Genomic DNA, 21060 nt, shown 5'->3' with positions numbered 1-21060 from the left:
CCTCCCCCTCTCCCATGTCCCCCCGGAACTGTCAGTCCCGTTGTTTTCTCCTCCAGACTGTTCATCCAGCCTGTCCTATCCAGACAGGCCTGCTCAAAGTTGTATCTTTATAGAAGCCCTACTGCCACATCTTTCTACCCAGCAGCAGCTATTGGGTTCACACCTGTGACCTTTTAGTTAGCAGCCAAGCCCTTAACCAGTGAAATGCTAGGGCTAGCTATAAACTTGGATAGGATACTCATATTTTGGTTTTGTGTATGCTTATGCACGCCTACATTGCCTACGTTATAATAAATAAATCCTTACCTAATCTGTTCTGTTTGTACAATTCCTTCTTTGTGACCCTCCAAACGAGCAGCCAATCTCTCTTTATCAAGGCGTACACACTCTTCATCCTGGAAATAATTACTGATTAGTGAATATTTTAAAGTTTTATTTAATTTCTAGAAGGTAAAAAAACACGTAACAAAACATTTTCTTAACAAAAGTTCCATCCTACAAAACTTTAAGCAGAAGTAGCCTTAAGTCAACTTTGAGATTCCTTTTAGTTTATAAGTTACACAAATATGACAATAAAAAGTAACATTGACTCACATAAGTAAAAAAGTCTACAAAACAACTGTTAAACAATATTTTTCTACAATACTGTTTTATTTAGGAAAGCCATGCCATCCCCCAAAAAGTCATACAATAAGTTTTCTCTCCTTAAAAAAGCTTAAAACTAAAATTTATGACACTCAAAATCAGAGTCAAAAATTTCATTTTAAATCCTCAATTTTCATCTGTTGCTATAGATTATAGCACAGTTCAAAACACTAGAAGTTAAACTTCAATGGCTTTTAAAACATTTTCCTCACAGTAGTAAAAGTTACTGCCAAGTATACCACTAGCCACTTCATGATCTTATCTGAATTCAATCTTAGTGATTAAGCTTTATCTAAAATATAGATTCGGATTTCAAGTAATATCTGTCTGAAACTGTTTGCCTACTTAAAAGAAAAACAAAACTTAAAAAACAAATCCGATCTAGTTCAATGTTCTCGTTCTACTAATGAAAACAATAAGAACCAGAGTCAGTGTTCAGAACTACTACGTTGTCTAAAAAACATCAGTGGATTCAAAGAGATCTAGAATGATGGTGGGACAAACTAATTTCGTAGAATTAATCTGCCTTGTTAAAAAAAAAAGCCTTCTAATGCACTATTTGGGCTTTCGTAATTAAGGTCTTAATAAAGATTGCCACGTTACTTAAGAAACTACTCATTCTAAAGGTAAATACTGAACCTCACTGCCATCAAGTTGGTGCCGACTCCTAGCAACCCTATGAATGAGTCTCACTGCCATCTAGGTCAAGTCAGACTCCTGGCAAGCCTACAGGACAGGATAGAACTGCCCCTGTTGGTTTCTAAGACTGACTCGTTAGGGAAGTAGAAAGCCTTATCTCTCTCCAGAACAGCAGCTGACCTCACAGTTAGCAACCCAACGCATAAGCACTGTGCCACCAGGGCTTCCAAGGTGAACACAGTCTAGATTTTAATCATATCAGAATTCTCAGGATTCTCTTTCCTAGCACAGTACCTTACAGGTTACTAATATATATTTGCTGAATAAAAACTGTTTATGTAATAAAGGGACCTATAAACATATTTTAATAGTACACTCTGAAAATAATTTTATTATGCTATGACCTGTTGATTTTTCAAGTTACTGGGATCCTAGCAAATCAACATTGCTGATGTTGACATTTTTCAAATAATTAGACCAGCTCAGATTTTTCCAAATAATTTTTCCAGCTCAGAATTATCCCTAAATTCACTCACTTTGTACATAGTGACCCACAGACTCCATTTATGTAGAGAGTTGTGGAAAACTTGTTCGCTGCTACAAAATCTGTACCCATCGCAAAAAAATGGATAGGAGTCAAACTATCTGAGTTCTAATCCTGCTATGTGAATCTCAACAAGTCACTTACCCTCTCTCTGATCCTATGCATTCTCATAGATGAGATGAAAAGTAATGTACTACCAACTTCAAGAAGTTGTAGCAAGGAGTAGGAGTGTTTAGAGTATCACCTACACCACAGCAAAATTAAATCAAATTGTTATCAGTACCCCAAAACTATCAAGTTCACGTCTCTGAGTATGCTTAATCAAATATAAATTATTTTAACATAAATTTCTGTCACTGATTTTGTCTTTACCAACCAATGATGTCTCTCAACAGTTAATCTTTAATTCTGAATACTATTTATAGAGCAAACGAAAAATATAGAGTTTTACATATCTCTAAAAAGAAAGGATTTATGCTATCAGCAATATTAGTATTAGTGACTACATGTGTTTTGTTTTGTTTTTAAATTGGTATTAGACCTGTTCAATTGTTTCTCAGATTTTAAGTGTGCCTTAGGTGTATGTCAAATTATGCGATTAAAACTCCTCATAGAGTATATTAAATGACCAATAAATTTTCTTACTCAAATTTAACTGCATTTAGGTTGCTTCTATTTCACATGAACCATCATTATGAACAGATATTCCCCTTGATAGCAGTACTGTAATAACTATATGCATTTGGTGTGTATAGCTCTAAGAGTATGACAAATCCCCATACCATCTTGTTCCAGGGGTCGACAGACGGCAGCACAAAGAGCACATCTGACCCACTATGTGTGCCAAGTTTGATTGGGACATAGCCACAGCTACTACCCACAAAAGTACGGGGTAGTTATAACAAAGACCAAAATGCCAACTAAGTCTGAAACATTTACTATCTCATCCATTCTAAAAGTTCTCTAACCTCTAATATAGTCTAATACAAGACGGTTTCCGAAACTTTGTTGAAAAACTTAACAAGATAACAATTTTTTCACCCACTTTTCGAAGCCCCCTCATACGTTCATCAATATAAATGGCAAAGAAAATGAAGTGATTTTTCCAGTATACATCTTATATATGAGAGCCAAAACTATAACTCAAGCTACTTATTATCAACTGTTCTTTTTACAGTAATTTTTCACCAGACAAAAGAGCTCCTAGGAGTATAAGCACAGTTCTATAGAATATCAATTGCAGTAACAATATAAATCACCTTTTTAAGAAAGAAGAAAGAACAGAAACATGAAACACAAGAAGGAAGTGGGAAAAGTGATGATTCATTGTGAAGATTACAATCAATGTGATGAACAAAATGCCCATTAACTTTTGAATGGAAAAGTGATCTGCTTTGTATACCTTCATTCAATAAAATAAATTATTTACCTCAATTCGTGGTTTCTTTGCTTCTGCTAAAACTTCATCTGCAGCTCGTTTAACTGTAAGAAAAATAAGTAAGTTAAAAGACAGCTTTGGCCTGGGTTTTTCAAAGTTCTATAAAAACATGTGGCAAGACATACCTTGAGTAGATCGTTGTAGACCTATTTCTAGGGGGGCACTTCTGTCAATACTTGCTGATGTTGCTAAAGATTGAAGAAGAAACGCAAGTGAGATCATTATATAAACAAATATTACATACTGAGTAAAATGTTTCAAGGTTTGTCACATTTCTAACTTTCTTTTTTTTTTTTCCTTCTTTTTTTAAAAACATTTTATTGGGGGTTCGTACAACTCTTATCTAAAAGTAAATACCAAAACTCACTGCCATCAAGTTGGTGCCGACTCCTAGCAACCCTATAAATGAATCTCACTGCCATCCTTGTGTCGAGCACATTTGTACATTTGTTGCCATCATCATTCTCAAAACATTTGCTTTCTCAAGTGAGTCCTTGGTATCAGCTCTTCATTTTTTCCTCTTCCTCCCTGCTGCCCCCTCCCTCATACATTTCTAACTTTCTATAATAATTTCCATAACTAAAATATATGGTTTAAAGCAGTTTTATAAAAAATAATTTTATTATAAGACTATATTAGAATGATTATATAAAGAGAAATTGTTTTTAACAATTTAGCTTGCAAACTGTTGAGATGAACTAACCAGTCACTTTAATCACTCCAGAATCACAAAACATACATATAAAAAGAACATCTAAACATACACACACATATGCATACACATGTATCCCAAAACCAAATTCACTACCATCAAGTCAATTCCAATTGACAACCCTATAGAACAGAGTAGAACTGCCCCCTGTGGTTTTCGGAGGCTCTAACTCTTTAAGGGAGTGTTCTCCCACAGAAAGAAGCTGATGATCTGAATTGTGGACCTTGCAATTAGCAGCTCAATGCTTAACCACTACTCTGCCCAGGCTCTTTTCAACACATCTACATAAATATATAAAGATGATGGAAAGTTATTTTAAGTCAGCATTCATTTTAAACATACTACATTTTATTCACAATTGGTAAAAAATTTTAAATTACTTTTTAATTGAATCTTTTAACTTTTGAATAGCTCAAAATCATCAAACTCTGAAAAAGGTACATAGATGTGTCCCCATATACCCTACTTCCCACTGCCCTCCAAAATCACTGTTAAGTCTCTTAGATATCCTTCTAGAATTTCTTTCTCAATATAAAACACGTATTGTGATTTTCCCTCTTTTTACTCAAAGGTAGCGTACTACAGACACTACTCTGCATCTAAATAGAGCATTTTCCTAACTCTCTTTTTACTATTACAAAGTATTTTGTTATATGAATTAAATCTACTGATTGGCACACTAATTCGAAGTTTTGCCAAAACAAACAATGCTGAAATTATTGACTTTGTATACATTATTTCATACACTTTTAATAACATCCATGGAAAAAGTCTCCGAAGCAAGATTTGTGGGTTATATTTAACCTTTAAAACATACCTTGAAAATATAAAAAAAAAAATTTTTAATTAAAAAAATATATATACCTTGAAAGGGAGAGAAAAGGACTTGCAGTTGGAAAGTATGTGCAAAATAAGAGATATCTATTATTTCTCCATGTTTTTGCCCACAACCAACTGCATGACTGGAGTGCGAAGGAAGAAAAGATTTGGAGGTGGGGGGTTGACTTTTGTTTTGGAGAAAAACAGAAGAGAATCATATATTCTATTGCAGACATGTCAAATCTCAGACATCTATTAGCTACGAAAAGATGCTAAGTTGGCAGTAAATTTATACAACTAGAAAAAATTGGAATTTGTCAGTATATGGAGGATATTTAAAGAATGTAACTAGAGCAACTTACCTAAAGAGTAAGCATTAAAATCTAGTGCTAGGGAAATTAAAGAATTAGAAGTCGGGGAGAAGAATGTTGAAAAATAAAAATTAGACAGTGTATACAAATGAAACCAAGAGTCTAGTACCCCAAATGCCTGGTGAAGAAAAGCTTTTGGACATGTATCAGATGCTGCTGAGAACTCAACCTCCTAACAAGAGAACAAAGGATTTATACCCTTATTTCAGTTGACTTACAAGAGTGGTTTCAGAAAGATGGTATGAAAGTCAGATCCAATCCAAGAAAAAACTGCGACAAGAAATTACAAAGAATTTACAATAAAGGAGAAAAGCAATATGAGGAAATGGATAGTAAGAATTTGGAGTCAAAAAATATTTTCTCTTTATTGTACATATCTGTATTCTGTGATATAAGAAAAAAGTGATGATGTAAGAAACAGTAATGTACAGGAATAAAGTATTTTTGTAGGGGAAGAGATGTAACCCTCATACAAATTATGGCTAGATTTAGGTACAGTGTTACACTGTAACAGGAAAGAAAAGCATAAGAACACAACCAGATTGATGAGTTTATTTTTTAGGAGATAAAAATTATCTTCCCAATGCTTTTACAATGCCTACTTAACAGCGACAGGATTCACAGCTGACCTATACTCATTTAATTTCCTTTTCTATACCATTATCTAAATTAATGACACTGCCGATAGAACTATCTTATGATTGATGACTAAAAATATTCTCTAACATAAAATGACAACGATGTCTCTAAGGTGAACCAGAAATATATAAACCATAGATATATGAATGGATTGTGGACTCTGACTTAATTCTAGCCCAAATCTAAGAACAATTTAGTTCTTAAGCTATGGAGCTGCTTGATGCTCGCCCTCATAAAGAGATCACTAAAGATATGGGTGCTTTAGCAAAGTGTGGTGAAGAAACTATATGGTGACCGGCTAACGGAAAAATATCATCTGGGTTCATAAAATATGTAGTCATCTAAGTGAGGCATCAAGTAAGGGTCACATGGAAGAAGCACACCTGACTGTATGATCCAAGGATTGTAAATAAGAAAACCCAAATCCAAAGGAGGGAATGTTCTAAGAGATTAAATTATAAACACCTGGTTTGAAGAAAGCTATGGATGCTAGAAGAAGCCCAAAACCCATTTGCAGGGTCCACACATGGATTAAGCCTCAAATGAATTCCCTCTGACCATAGTCAAGGGATATGAATAGCCTTGTTATCAGACAGAGAGCACTGTAAAGTTGATTATGGCAGATGTAGTGAGGTTAAAATGCAGTTATCATCATTTTTTTTTAAGTATCTTATCATTTGATCTCCCTTTTGATACACTTAAAAGTTGTTTCAGTATAAAACAAAATGTGGTAGTTACATAATTTCATATCAACTTGAAGATATAAAAGTGTAGGGGTGGAGTCTAGTCTGCCAATCAGATCATAGCCTGATGGTACCTCCTTATGGGCATGACCTTCTCATAAGGAGGGCCCTGGAAACCTCCCCCTATCTCTCTGCCTTTACCTTCCAGTTGACAAACCATGACATGTACGAGCTCTGGAGATGGATCTACCAGACTTTGCACCCACCAGCTTGTGATATTCCTGCATTCTGCATCCTTGCATGTGGCTTTGTAAGTCTGAAGAGGAACCAAAGGACTAGTGCTGAGTTGGGCTGAGCTGGGCTGTTTTATTGATACATAATTATTTCTTGATATAAAGCTCTATCACATATATATGTCTTTGTATTTGTTTCTCTAGTCAACGCAGCCTAACACATAAAACCAACAAAAAGGTGAAGGAGAAATATGTGGATGAAGCCTCTGGTTAATCCCCTCTGACCACAGACCAAGGATGTAAACAGCCTTATCATACAGATGCTTTGGAAAGTAGACTACTATAGATGCAGTTATGATAAAATTTAACACCTTTTCATTTGATCTCCCTTTTAACCCATTTTTAATTTGTTCTAGTTGTTAATGTTTTCTTTTTTTTTTTTTCCTGTTACTTTTTTTTTTATAGTTGCACTCTGTTTTGTTGGGTGTTTTAATCATTTTATTAGGGGCTCATACAACTCTTACCACAATCCATACATACATCAATTGTGTAAAGCGCATTTGTATATTCAATGCCCTGATCATTCTCAAAACATTTCCTCTCCACTTAAGCCCCGGGCATTAGGTCCTCATTTTTCCCCTCCCTCCCCGCTTCCCCCTCCCTCACGAGCCCTTGATAATCTAGAAATTGTTATTTTGTCATATCTTGCCCTGTTCGACGTCTCCCTTCACCCTCTTTTCTGTTGTCCGTCCCCCAGGGAGGAGGTCACATATAGTCCCTTGTAATCAGGTCCCTCTTTCATACCCACTCTCCCTCTACCCTCCCAGAATCGCCACTCACAACACTGGTCCTGTTTTCTATTGAAGTTTTTAAATCTGTTTTACTATTTTATTCTTGTTACTCAACCCACTACCATCAAGTGGACGCCAACTAATAGCGACACCATAGGATTTGGTAGAACTGCCCCAGGGAGTTCCCAAGATTGTAATTGTGACCAGGAGTAGAAAGCCCCATCTCTAGTTGCTTTTTTCATGTTTCTGTTGTCTAAATGTTTTCTGTATATGAAGTTCAAGGTAGAGAGACAGTAATAGGAGTAATGGTTCCTTGGAGGCACCATGATGGCAGAGGAGGTGGGCGGTCACTGGGGAGTTCATAATGATGAGTACAAGAATGAAGACAATGCTCTAAAATTGACTGTGGTGATGACTGTACAACTTTTTTTTAATATGACTCAACTATTGAGTTGTATGACTTGTAAATCATATGCCAATAAAACTTAAAAAAAAGCAGTGATAGGAACTTTAAAATTACTCACATGCTTCACCATTGAGATATCCCAGTAGATCTTTCCGGTCAGGTCTTCGAACCACAGGAATGTTTTCAGTCTGAAGCAAAAATTTTATGTTAGATATGAAATCCATAACAACTAAATGAAACCTAGTGAAGATAAACATCAGATGAAGGGGATTCAAGTTATTGGAAAAATCCTATACACTTTTTTTTTAATCCTATTAACTTTTAACACCATTTTTCCATGAGCTTTTGAAGCCCCCAATATAATGTCTGAATTTCATTCCAATATTTCTTCACTTGATCTTAGCCAAACGGGAAGCGATCATTCCAATATTTCTTGATAACATATATTTATAAAACTCCTTGTGGAAAATGACTAAGCCAAAAGAACCAAATAGAAATCTTGGAAAAGTTTTAATCCATTTTTGATAATTTTACTTTTAATTCCAACAGAATATACAAAATTCAATTATTAGAAAAGCAATTATTACTTCTTTAAAATATCAATTGTGTTTATTTTTTAATCGTGTTCCTGATACTTTGCACATTTACAACAAATAACTTTTTAGTCCCATTGCTCTCTCATATCTTATGGCATTACTATGTATTTTCTTCTCTTCTACAAAAACTACACCTTAATCAATTGTCTTTTTAATGCTTTCAAATAAGCTAATATAGCGCCTTAATTAAATTCTGATAATTAACGATTTTTGCTGTTCTGAGATGAGAAAAAGTTTGGACGATTACGCAGGAAAATGTCATGGGTAAATGTCTAGGATGTCTGTAAGCAGATGGGAAAAACAATATACAAACATATTTTTGTAAAACGGGCAATTTTTTTCAACCTCTTATATTTACAATTTTTAAGAGGTGAATATCACAAAACCATGCACTTTAAGCACTAATTCATCTTTGGACCATGAATTCAATGAATCCATAACTTTGAATTTAATTTTTCTAATGTAAGCAAACAACAGCATGGTAGCAGATTCATAAACTTAAAATCACTTTGTTAACTTCAAAACTAATGCTGAATAGTCTGTACATATTACTGTATATATTCCCTGATAAGTATGAAATAGCATTAATCACTTAAAGAATAATCTATGAGAGTTCTGTTAAAAAGAAAAAAAGAATCTATGAGAAGCAACAAAACCCACATGGAAGAAGCACACTAGCCTGTGTGATCATGAGGAGCCGAAGGGATCAGTTATCAGGCATCTAAAACCCAGAACAAAATCATACCCAATGTGAATGGGGGGGCAGGGGGGACAGGGATGGAGTGGAGACCCAATGCCCATTTGTAGATAATTGGACATCCCCCTACAGAGGGGTCACAGGGAAGAAATGAGCCACTCAGGGTGCAGTACAGCACCAATGAAACACACAACTTTCCTCTAGTTTTTTGGTGCTTCCTTCTCCCCCCTATCATGACCTCAATTCTCCCTTACAAATCGGATTAGACCAGAACATGCACACTGCTACAGATCAGAGCCCACAACCCAGGAAATCCAGGATAAATAAACCCCTCAGGGCCAACAAGGAGAGTACATATACCAGGAGGATTAGGAGAGGATGTGGGAGAAAGGGAGAATAGATCACAAGGGTCAACCTATACTCCCCTCTCAGGGGGACGAACAACAGAAAAGTGGGTGAGGGGCAACGGAGGACAATGTAAGATATGAAAGTAATAATCTATAACTTCTCAAGGGTTCATGAGGGAGGGTGGGCAGGGGAGGAGGTGAAGAAATGGGGAGTTGCTATCAGAAGTTCAAGTGGGAAGAGAATGCTTTGAAAATGATGATGGCAGCACATGTGCAAATGTGCTTGACACAATGGATGAATGTATGGATTGTGATGAGATATGAGTCCCCAGTAAAAGTATTTAATTTAAAAGAAAAGAGAGAGAAAATAATCTATATTCTCCATCTTCAAAAAAAGAAACAAAAAGAATTTAGGTTAAAGTTTAATTCTTTTTTTTTTTTTTTAAACATTTTATTAGGGGCTCATACAACTGTTATCCCAATCCATACACACATCAATTGTGTAAAGCGCATTTGTACATCGTTTCTCAAAACATTTTCCCTCCATTGAAACCCCCGACATTAGGTCCTCATTTTTCCCCTCCCTCCCCTAAAGTTTAATTCTTGCCTACAAATAATAAACATTTAAGATTTGAATTAATTTTATTAAAATTACTGTTTCTAAATCTGGTAGCATCAGAAGCATATTCAAACCACATATATATGAATGGATTGTGGGCTCACACTGAATTCTAGCCCAATCTAAGAACAATTAGTTCTTATGACATGATCATTCTTGATGCTCACCCTCATGAAGAGATCACTGAACACATAGGTGCTAGAGCAAAGTGTGGTGAAGAAACTGGATGCTGCCTGGCTTTCAGAAGAATACTGTCTGGGGGTCTTAAAGGCTTGTCTCAAAACAAGCAGCAATCTAAGTCCACATGGAAGGAGCACACCAGACTGTGTGACCCAAAGATTGTAAATAACAATACCCAAATATGAAGGAAGGAATGTTATCAGGGCTTAAATTGTGAAAACCTGGTTTGCATAAGGCTATGGATGACAGTGGAAGCCCAATTTCCTTTTTGCAGGGTCCACACATGGAATAAGGCGCCCTTGATCATAGTTGAGGGCTTGCTTCATGCAGAGTGTATTGGAAAGTAGATTATCACAGATACGGTTAGAAGTTAACACCTTATATCCTTTTTAACCCATTTTAAATTTGTTTAGTTTTAATATTTTCTTTTTCTATTAAAGTTTTACTTGTATTGTTGTTAGTTAGTTTTGGTGGCACAGTGGTTCCGCATTGGGCTTCTAACAATGGTCAGCAGTTCAAACTCGCCACCCCGTTCCATGAGATAAAGACATTGCTTTCTACTCCCATAAAGAATTACAGTCTCAGAAGCCTACAGGCAGTTCTATCCTGTTGGACAGTCAATATGAGCCAGAATCAACTCTATGACAGTGATATAGTTCTTCCTCAGAAAGCAACAATCTTACAGTGTGATTCTTACAAAAAGTTTGTTAGAGGATAGGAGACTTTCCCAATCACTTTAAACAACCTCAAATCAGCCAGAAACAACCTCAACACGACTATTAGGAAGGAAGGAAGATTACAAAAGTCAATTTCATCTTAATGTCTTCTGGTCAATGTTAGATAACTCAAATAGTGGCTCCAGTGATAACAGACACATTAATATTGATGTTTGTAAAACATTTGCTATTGTTTAAAAACTAAAACGTATTGGGACAATTCCATTATCTTTCAATTCCATTTTCATACTTTTTGAAGTCCCCTTGCGGATAATTTTAAGTTGAAAATTTTAAATACTACAGCAGACGCTTAGTTATTTAATTTATTTTGCTAAAAAACATTTACATTCAAGAAATTTTGACATTTGGGGGGAGATCTCATTTGGAAAGCTAACTATGGAGGGAATATTTTATTAAGATATATATTGTTATATGCAACTTGCAATGTCTCATAGGTATTTTACCCAAATAACTCTATAAAGTCTTACATGTTATATCATACTACTTTACTAAAGGTTAAGACTCTCATCATGATATTATTTGTGAAATCAAGTGTTTCCAAAGGGTCTTCTGATAATAAATTTTCAAATAGTGAGATGTACCAACCAGGCAAAACTAAATACAAATAAGTTTATTAAAGTATTAAGAATGTTTTATCAAATTAATTAAAATTAACTTTAAAACATGTGTTTCCTAATTCTTATGTCAAAAAAAATTTTTTCTCTTTGAAATTGGAGTTCCAATTTTCTGTCTTTTCACAGATATGTACATTTTTAAATAAACCCTATATGTCATTTTAAAACATCTATTGTTATAAATGTTTACATGAAAAAGAATTACAGATTATAAAATATATACACATCACAGTGACCCTATTCTGAGCCTCCAAGAAGTCTTCATACAAACAGATTTTTTATTTTTTTGATGTGAAGCCCATCAGGAAAGTTATCCATGACAAGTGACACACACACCAAAAAAACCACTGCTACTATGTTGACTCAGACTCAGTGACCTTATATAGGGCTTCCAAGGCTGTAAATCTTTGCTGGAACGGATAACCGATCTTTCTCACGTGGGTGAGATGGTAGGTTTGAACCGATGACCTTGCAGTGAGAAGTCTAATGTTTATCCAACATTGCCACCAGGGCTCCTTATGTCAAATTATATCTAATATTAATTATAAAAAGTAATTTTATATTGAATTCTACTTACGGCTGCCCGTCGAACATAAACAGGGTGAGAAAGGTGCACATTGTTAAGAAGAAATAAGATAGAGTCCAATGTATAATACTCTCTGGGTTGGCCTTCCTTTCCAGTCCTGAAACAATAAAGGCAAGATTTTTACTAACAATTCCAATTCAACTCTTTGGACTTAATGGATTCATTTATGTCTGCCCATTTTAAAATCCATTTGTACAACAATGGATTTAAAATAAACAAGCAAAATACACTGCAGTATAGAACTAACTAGTAAGTCATTAGGACAAAAGAAATACAAAGGAGATGTGAGACAAAGCAAGAAGCAAGGAAAGGATACAAAATTTACATTCTTAAGACAGTATAAAAACTTTTTAAAATTAGGTCTAAATTAGGTTCAGAACTTTGTCAATAGTAGATAGTACTAAATTATTGGTACTAAACCTTAAGAGAAATTTATACTATGGCTCCTGCTCAGAAAAATACTGCTGAGCAATTCCTTCAACACAATAAGCACAGCAATGTATTTCAGAGACACAATTCTTACAATGCCTCTCAAATTAGACCAATGACATACAGTCAAAATGCAAACTGCACCTGAGATACAACAATGTACTCTAGAAGGCAATGTATCTAATACAAGTACTAACTATATGCTAAACAACTGTTAATGTCTGATCATAATACTACTTTTTTCTTTCATTCAATGTGTTTGAATGCAGCCCACTACAATTAGCTCTGAATCTACTTCATCAGTCATATAAGGCTTCTAGCATCTACAAGGGGCTTCAAAGAGTTTTGGGGAAAATTCCATTATCATTTTAATTTGTTCACAAGCTTCTGAAGCATCCTTATAGTCCCATTTTTCCTTTAAATCAATGTACTTCAAAACCACACATCTATACTAAGAAATCAAATATATGGGACTCTGCCCAGTTTTCTTATTAGTGCTATAGAGCAGAAAAAATGCACTACACGCAATAACTGCACTGTTTTTAACAGTGTATATATATTGATAGACAAAAATAAATGCACACAAATATATATGCATATAATAAATGAAAAGATATTTCTTGGTTTGATTTACTGTTTTGAAGGTTTGAAAACTACTGTTCTAAGAATTCCTTTTTTAGTGATTTCACTGCTCTGTCACTTGTCAAAGCATTTACTTTCTAGCTGTCATGCCTTATCGACATGGGTTCTACCATTTGGGAAGACCTAACTTACAATTTCGCTCACAGAATTCCTACCCATTCTGCATCGCTTATCTATTCATTCATAGATTTATTCAGGAAAAGTTGATTAGTAGCCAATATATGAAACACACAGTTATGAAGCATTTCTTAATACCACACAGCCGGAAGTGATTACACTCTTCTTATGACAGAGGAAGCACTTCACATCACTTTATATGTTCACTCTTCTTCAGATTAAGTACCATTTCTTTGAGCAGAGACCTTGGTCTTAAGAATTTTTCTCCTCACACTGATTACTGAATTGCATTTAGTACTCCTTCACCACTTTTTAAAAACAAGCACACACACAAAAATATGCAACCCCCCCCCAAAAAATGTAACCAAATGCAATCCTGTCTGTGCAAATTTGTTTGAAACGATTAAAAAATAGTAATACCCACAGGAAACTCAAAATGAGTTCATTTCATTCATATTCCATAAAGTTAATCAAATCATATGCCTTTAAGGCAAAACTTTTTTTTAAAGAACCAACAAACAAAAAACTAAATTTCCCATAGCTTTTTGTCAATTCTCCATAAAGTTCACTACGCCTTGCAGGCAACCAAAAAACTACTATAGTAGTCTTGGTCTGAGGTTCCAATATTCAAATAAAACACCCAAGAAAGTGACATCACTTAGGCACCACTAAAACAGTCCCTAATGAGACCTGTCTCTGGATGTTTTACTGAGTAATTTAAATTCAGGAAACTCCCATGTGCCAACATTGCCAAGTCATTTTTCTTTAACTCACACATCCCAATAAGACAATTTCCCAATAAGACAATAATGGACAATTTCTTACTTTGACCTGCAAAGGCTCACACCATTCATTCTACCATTAACTTTCTCCCCAACTAAGTTCCTGCCTCCACGTCTCATACAGATCTGACGACTTTAAAATGCATCGATCTAATGTGTTCTCTGTTCTAACTTCATAGTTAGTTCCCGTCCCTCTTGTCTCTCTCCAGCACAAATAAATGAACCTGGCGCTGCAGGGAGAGAAAAGGCAATTACAACACATGGCAGCCTTCAAGAAAAGAAAAAACAACACCAAAAAGAGTCGGCCTTTGTGCACCTACCTATGTTTAGCTATATCTGTGCACCAGCCCTATACATTGCTGGCACCCGACACATAAGATAATAAATGAAAGGGAAAAGTAGGAAATTCCCATGGTACCTTTCTCCTTAGCTTCCCACATTTTAAAGAGATGGAACACTACAGACGCAGCACCCCAAAAGTGAACTTCTGCCTAGGAAAGAAACTTTTCCTGGAGCACCCTGGTTTTGTCCTCCATCCCCAGGGGAGACGGGGGGAGGGTTTCCGAGAGGTCAGTCACCTGGGTGGGGGCTCCCCACTCTTCCTCACCACCCCGGGCCACAGCCATACCGGACTCACCCCCAAACAACATAGTTGGTCTTGACATTCTTGGGCCAGGAGAACTCCCCGAAGATTACTTCGTCTCCCTTCACCACAATCTCCTTCTTCTGGATGTTGTACTGTCGCAGGACACTGAGCACGTCCGCCATCTTCCCCCCCCTCGCCGCCGCCGGCCCCGGGCGCCGCCGCCGCCGCCGCGCCTGCCGCCGCCTTCCTCCGCCGCCTCGCTCTCCTCCGCCTCCTCCTCCTCCTCAGCCGCCGCCGCCGCCGCGAACCAACAGCAGCAGCACGAACTGCCGTCCCCGCCTACGACAGCAGCAGGAGCAGCCAGCCAGGCCGCCGAGGACCCCGCGCTAGAAGGCAAGGCCCCGCCGCCGGCTGCCCTCGGAGAACGCCTGACTGCACGCCTCCAGCGAGGGACGGCCGCCGCCAGGGGGAGCCGCTGCCGCCCAGGAAAACGCCCCTCCCAGACTCCCGCTCGGCCCAGCGCTGACTCCCGGCACGAAACGCGGTGCGCTGGACACCGTGCCCACGTACGGCGCACGTTCAGGGAACATCGTCGGGTGCACGCGCGCGCGCGAGGAGCACGTAATCCATTCCCGCAGCGCGCACTCGACAGGCGACAGGTGCACGCGCACCTGAGGGGCCGGGTCGTTGTCCTACTCCCTGGAGCGCTTGACCCAACCTACCTTGAGGCACTCAGTCCTTTGGGGAGAGTAGAGGATGGCCATGGATTACGTCCCTGTCTCGATCGGACGCAGACCTATTAAGAAGCCTTTAAATGCCAGTGGTCTGTATAAAGTCCTTTAAAGGAGTATTTTCTTTTGGTGTGCTTGCAAAATAAAAGAGCTCAATTACAGGCACCTGGTCAAGTTACCTACGTTTTCATAGCAACATCAATTAGTTTAATGGATAAAATGAGGTTAGCGTATGGATAGTATTAACTTCAGAGACGTAATAAGGATTACATAAGAATAAAGTGAGAGCATTGAGCAGATTAACAAACTAGCATAAAAGTTAGATATGCTCCATTCTGTAAATGACTTTTTCCTTGTTGGCCCTTTTCCCTCGCCCCCATTCTCAAAGGGCTACAATGGGCCTATTCTGAAAAGCCAATGGAAAAGGTAAAAACAAAGTGTCCTAATTAGAACACTTTCTGACTACCCAATTTTTGTTGGCACCTAGATGATTCAATGAATGTCCTTGTTGTGTAGGGGAGATTGAATCAATTAAACAGCCTGTGGTCTGTGTGCCAGAAACCAAACTGCCCTTGGATTGCATATTTTTCTTATTCCTTTTACTTAAGCAGAAGGGGGAAAATAATTTTATTTTTGTGTGTGTGATTGACATAGCCACATTCCTAGTTGAATTTCAAAGAAATCAATGTGTTATATGCAATAGAGAGATGTAGATAGAGACATAAGAAGTGCACTTCTATATGCTATAGCCATTTTGCAACTGTGAATTTGTACACATATTCTCACCCAGAGGATAGTTTCCCATTCCTCACTCCAAACCACATACTCTGAAGAGTAAACTCCTCTACTCTACATACCCACTGTCATTTCTACTTTGTCTATTCTACTTTGACCAGAGCAGCTAATGCTTGGCCACCATTACTTGATAGGCATTATCAATTTACTTCCTTGCCTCCTTCTACAAAACTAAAGGAATGTTCCCTTTTATCTTCATATCCTAGCACATTATTTAGCATATAGTAGGTAGACTCTTACTAACTATTGAATTAATAAATGGATGAATGAGAATGAGGAAATTGTGGTTTAATTATAGGAAAGTCAAATACCGTATATACTCGAGTATAAGCTGAGCTTTTTTTTCCCCAGCACATTTTTATGCTGAAAAAGCCCCCCGTTTTTTGTGGTAAAATTAGGTGCCTCAGCTTATACTCGAGTATATATGGTATATTCCCACAAATGAAATTTCATTTAATTTCATACAGAAATGTTGATCCATGTCATTATGTTTGAGGTTGATCATTTTTAAACTCAATATAATGAGATCTGCCATTAGTAAATTGTTGTTTAGTTATAATTATATAATTATAGTATTTAAAATACCAACAACTGCAGATCATGTTTATTTTAAATTAGATTAGCTTCATGGTTATTCTTATTAAAACTTCACTCATTCTTTCATATTTCTTATGTGGGAAAAGGTTAAACTTATTCTTAGAACTACTGGAATGTTGCGTAACCTGTTATGCCCATGAGAGTATGTAGTGATTGCAATCATTTGTCATTTGTGTCAGGAGGGAATAAAACATTACAAAACTCTCTAGCCACTTTTATGTTAAGACTGGTGGTTTCCCCACCACCACCCTTATACATCAAAATAAGTCAATTTTCCCTCTTAGTCCTAATATTTGGGTCATCAACCACCATAACGAGCTTTTATTTACAAAGAACTTTCAGTTGCAAACGAAATCATTGAAATATGTATGCACGAGAGATAGTAGCCTTGACAGTTTTAGCAGAGGAACCCTCACAGTTTGGCAGCAGGGTGCAGAATGCACTGAGGAAGCACTGGTAAAAAGTTAACAGGCAATTGCTTAGACAAATTTAGAAATGAAAAATAGAAGATCAATGTAGGAGCAGATGAATTAGGGAGATAGGATAGAGTATTAAAATTATAGGGAATAAAACATTTTTTAAAGCAGAAGCACAAAAGGGGAAATGTAGAATGACTTTCATACTTTTTGTTTTCATGTTCTCCAACAAGACCACCATCATGACACAAAGTCGGGTTTATTGCCTTGTTGCTAAGTAGGACTGCGGATACCATGAAAGCACAGGATTTCTACTTGTGGTACATCGTTTGGTGAAGAGTTCAAGAATGTAGGGCTTTACCCCTGTAGTTAACTCTTCAGACATGGAACTGAACTTACCCTGTGACTCAGCTTTCCATCAAACATTACCTCTAGGGAGATAACAAATACTTAGAATCACCCACTATTTGAGATGAATAGGGCATCATTTCTGCAAGGACAGAGCTCAGAAGACAGGAAAGTTAGTAAAACAAGGAGGATTGAAATCAGTAAACAAAGACAAGAAAGATATGTTACATTGTGAGGATTTCAGCCAATGGCATATAATAAGATAATATGAAGCAGTAAACTGATTTGCTCTGTAAAAAAAATCACTGCCATCAAATCCATTCTGTTTCTTAGCGACCCTATCAGACAACATAGCACTGAATTTGCAAGACTGTAATTCTTTGGGGGAGTAGAAAACTTCTGCTGTGGAAGAGCTGGTTGGTTTCATCTGCTGACCTTGCAGTTAGCAACACTATGCACCCAGCACTTTTCTTTGCTCTGTGAAACTTAATTCAGTTCACAATAAAAAACTTTTTTAAAAGAAAAAAACAGAGCAGAGTACAGGGTTCTGCTCTGGATTGAATGCTGAGAGAATCAGTAGTATTCCCATGACTAGGTAATTTAAAATGTTTAATCTAAAAGGTAAGGAAAAATAAAGCATGACTAACCAAACTCACTGCCCTCCGGGGGATGCTGACACATAGTGGTAGAGCAAATTCGAACTGCCCCCTGTGAGTTTCTGAGACTAACTGTTTACATGAGTAGAAAACCCAGACTTTTCACCTGTTGAGTGGCAGATGGTTTCAAACTGCTCGCCTTCCAGTTCCCAGGCCAACGTGTAACTACCATGCCACCAGGGCTCCCTGGTTTGTGGCACACTAGGTTGCTGATTAAAAGGTTGATGGTTCAAACCCACTAGCCAATCCATGAGAAGAAGAAGAGATAGTCTATTTTGTAAAGATTTTCATGTTTGGAAATAATAGAAAGCAATTCTATTCTGTTCTATAGAGTCTCTATAGCACCAGTGGGTTTTTAGTTTTAAATTTGAAATCAGTGAAGAAGCACTTACTCAAGTTAGCCTGCATAAGAGTTTGTGGCTTGGAAAACAGTTATGTTTTTGTTCGTGTGTTAAGACCACAATAGTGAATGGTCTGTTCAGGTCTTGATTCATCGTGGTCACCGAGTAACCTTGTCTGGTGGCGTTCTATGAATTAAATGTTTGAAAGGAGGGTACCACAGGTTGACCGTGGGCATCAGGGCAGCTAGGCAAGCTCTCAGATGCCAGGGTTGCTTTTCTCTTTCTCAGTACCCTTCCTTGGTTAAGAGCTTGCAAACTCCAACCACCAAACCAAAATCAAACTCACTGTCATCGAGTCAATTCTGACGCATCATACCATGTTGTTGTTGTTGTTAGATGTCATCGATATCATTCCAACTCAGAGCAACCCTATGTACAACAGATGGAAACACTGTCTGGTCCTCACAATTGTTCTTCTGTTTGAGCCCAGTGGTGCAGCCACTGTGTCCATCCATCTTGTCGAAGGCCTTCCTCCTCTCCACTGCCCCTCCAGTTAACCAAGCATGAAGTCCTTCTCCAGGGACTGCTCTCTCCTTATAACATGCCCAAAGTATGTGAGACGAAGTAAAGTCTCGTCATCTTCGCTGCTCAAGAGCAGTCCACCTGTTTTTCATCCAAGACAGACTTGTTTGTTCTTTTGGCAGACCATGGTACTTCCGATATTCTTCACCAGCATCATAATTCAAATGAGTCATTCTTCTTCAGTCTCTCTCTCAGTCAATACCATAGCATATTAATATTCAAATATTCAGTGGTATTGTGCAGATGGGAACATTTTTTAAGAAAACAAGGCTTATGGTAAAACCTGTGTTCATCTCTTTTGCCCCTAGTGTTTTGAAGGTTGAGCTACTTAAGTGCTGAACAGAATTCAAGGGCCTACTAAAACACAGTGTGTAAACTATTATGGATTAAACTATGTCACCAAAATATATGTGTTCTAAATTCTAACCTCTATGCATGAAGTTATCTTCTCATTGAAGAATGAGTTTTCTTTGTGACGTTAAGGAGGCAGGATTAGAGTGTACTTGGAGTCCATATCATTTGAGATATAAAAGAGAGAAGAGAAGAGGTAGGGGAAGGGAGATGCCAACTCATGTGAACATCATCCAGGAGCAGAAGTTCAGAAAAGACAGGGACCTTTCTCCAAAACGGACATAAACAGAAAGTCTTCCCCTAGCACCAGCACCCTAAATTTGGATTTCTAGCCTCCTACACTGTGAGAAAACATCAAAACTCTATAACTAAGGCCTTTACCCTTGTAATATATCCTAGAGATAGGAAATCAAAACATGTTCCAAAGTCCAGTGAGGTCTTCTCTAGAGATCCAAATGGATTTTCCTTTTAAAAGAATCATGAACTGCTGCTCTAACCCAACTGTAGCACAACCACAAGTGCGTATGACAGCCGACATTCAGCTTGAGGAGCTGAGAGAACATGAAGCACTGTAGATTAGCCATGGTGACTCTAGCTAATGAATTTAAATTTAAACTATCATGTTGGGGTTCTAAAACAGACATGGTTTTATTTCTAACTTTCTGCTGTGGTCAGAGACAGATGTGAACCAACTTACCCAGTTGCTTTGTTTGTGGAAATTCAGCTAACATTGGTTTACAGGAAAGGGGAGTCCATTTTCTCTCCTGAAGCATTCCCAAGGAACTTGTGCTTGCCTCTTTTAAAAAACTAGTAATAATTTTTTAAATCTTCATTTTATTTTTTTTAAACATTTTATTAGGGGCTCATACAACTGTTATCGCAATCCATACACACATCAATTGTGCAAAGCGCCTTTGTACATCATTCTCCCTCCTCATTCTCAAAACATTTCCTCTCCACTTAAGCCCCCCCTCCCCGCATTAGGTCCATTTTTCCCCTCCCTCCCCGCTCCCCCCTCCCTCATGAGCCCTTGATAGTTTACAAATTGGTATTTTGTCATATCTTGCCCTGTCCGACTTCTCCCTTCACCCACTTTTCTGTTGTCCGTCCCCCAGGGAAGAGGTCATATATAGTCCCTTGTAATCAGTTCCCTCTTTCCTACCCACTCTCCCTCTACCCTCCCTGTTTCGCCACTCACACCACTGGTCCTGTAGGGCTCACCCGCCCTGGATTCCCTGTATTTTCAGTTGCTATCTGTACCAGTGTACATCCTCTGGTCTAGCCAGACTTGCAAGGTTGAATTCGAGTCATGGTAGTGGGAGCGGGGAGGAAACATTTAGGAACTAGAGGAAAGTTGTATTTTTCATCGTTGTTACATCGCACCCTGACTG

The 21060-nt window shown here is 37.6% G+C and overlaps 1 protein-coding gene across 1 annotated transcript in view; it reads right to left on the bottom strand.

The window, feature by feature from the left end:
* CDC73 (cell division cycle 73) overlaps positions 1 to 15034 on the bottom strand; it is a 144337-nt gene extending 129303 nt beyond the window's left edge. The window contains exons 1-6 of the mRNA XM_004706650.2: positions 14904 to 15034; positions 12288 to 12393; positions 8039 to 8108; positions 3392 to 3454; positions 3258 to 3310; positions 307 to 395 (exon numbers count right to left, since the gene is read on the bottom strand). Coding sequence (XP_004706707.1) covers positions 307 to 395; positions 3258 to 3310; positions 3392 to 3454; positions 8039 to 8108; positions 12288 to 12393; positions 14904 to 15034 — 512 coding nt within the window. The remainder of the gene's footprint in view (positions 1 to 306; positions 396 to 3257; positions 3311 to 3391; positions 3455 to 8038; positions 8109 to 12287; positions 12394 to 14903) is intronic.
* Positions 15035 to 21060: the final 6026 nt, after the last annotated feature.

The sequence above is a fragment of the Echinops telfairi genome, unplaced genomic scaffold (assembly GCF_000313985.2).
Source record: "Echinops telfairi isolate 266 unplaced genomic scaffold, ASM31398v2 ScPeMD7_7424;HRSCAF=8462, whole genome shotgun sequence".
NCBI classification, from domain to species: Eukaryota; Metazoa; Chordata; class Mammalia; order Afrosoricida; family Tenrecidae; genus Echinops; species Echinops telfairi.
The sequence above is the reverse complement of the archived record's forward strand: the minus strand, read 5'-3'. Positions and strand labels throughout refer to the sequence as shown.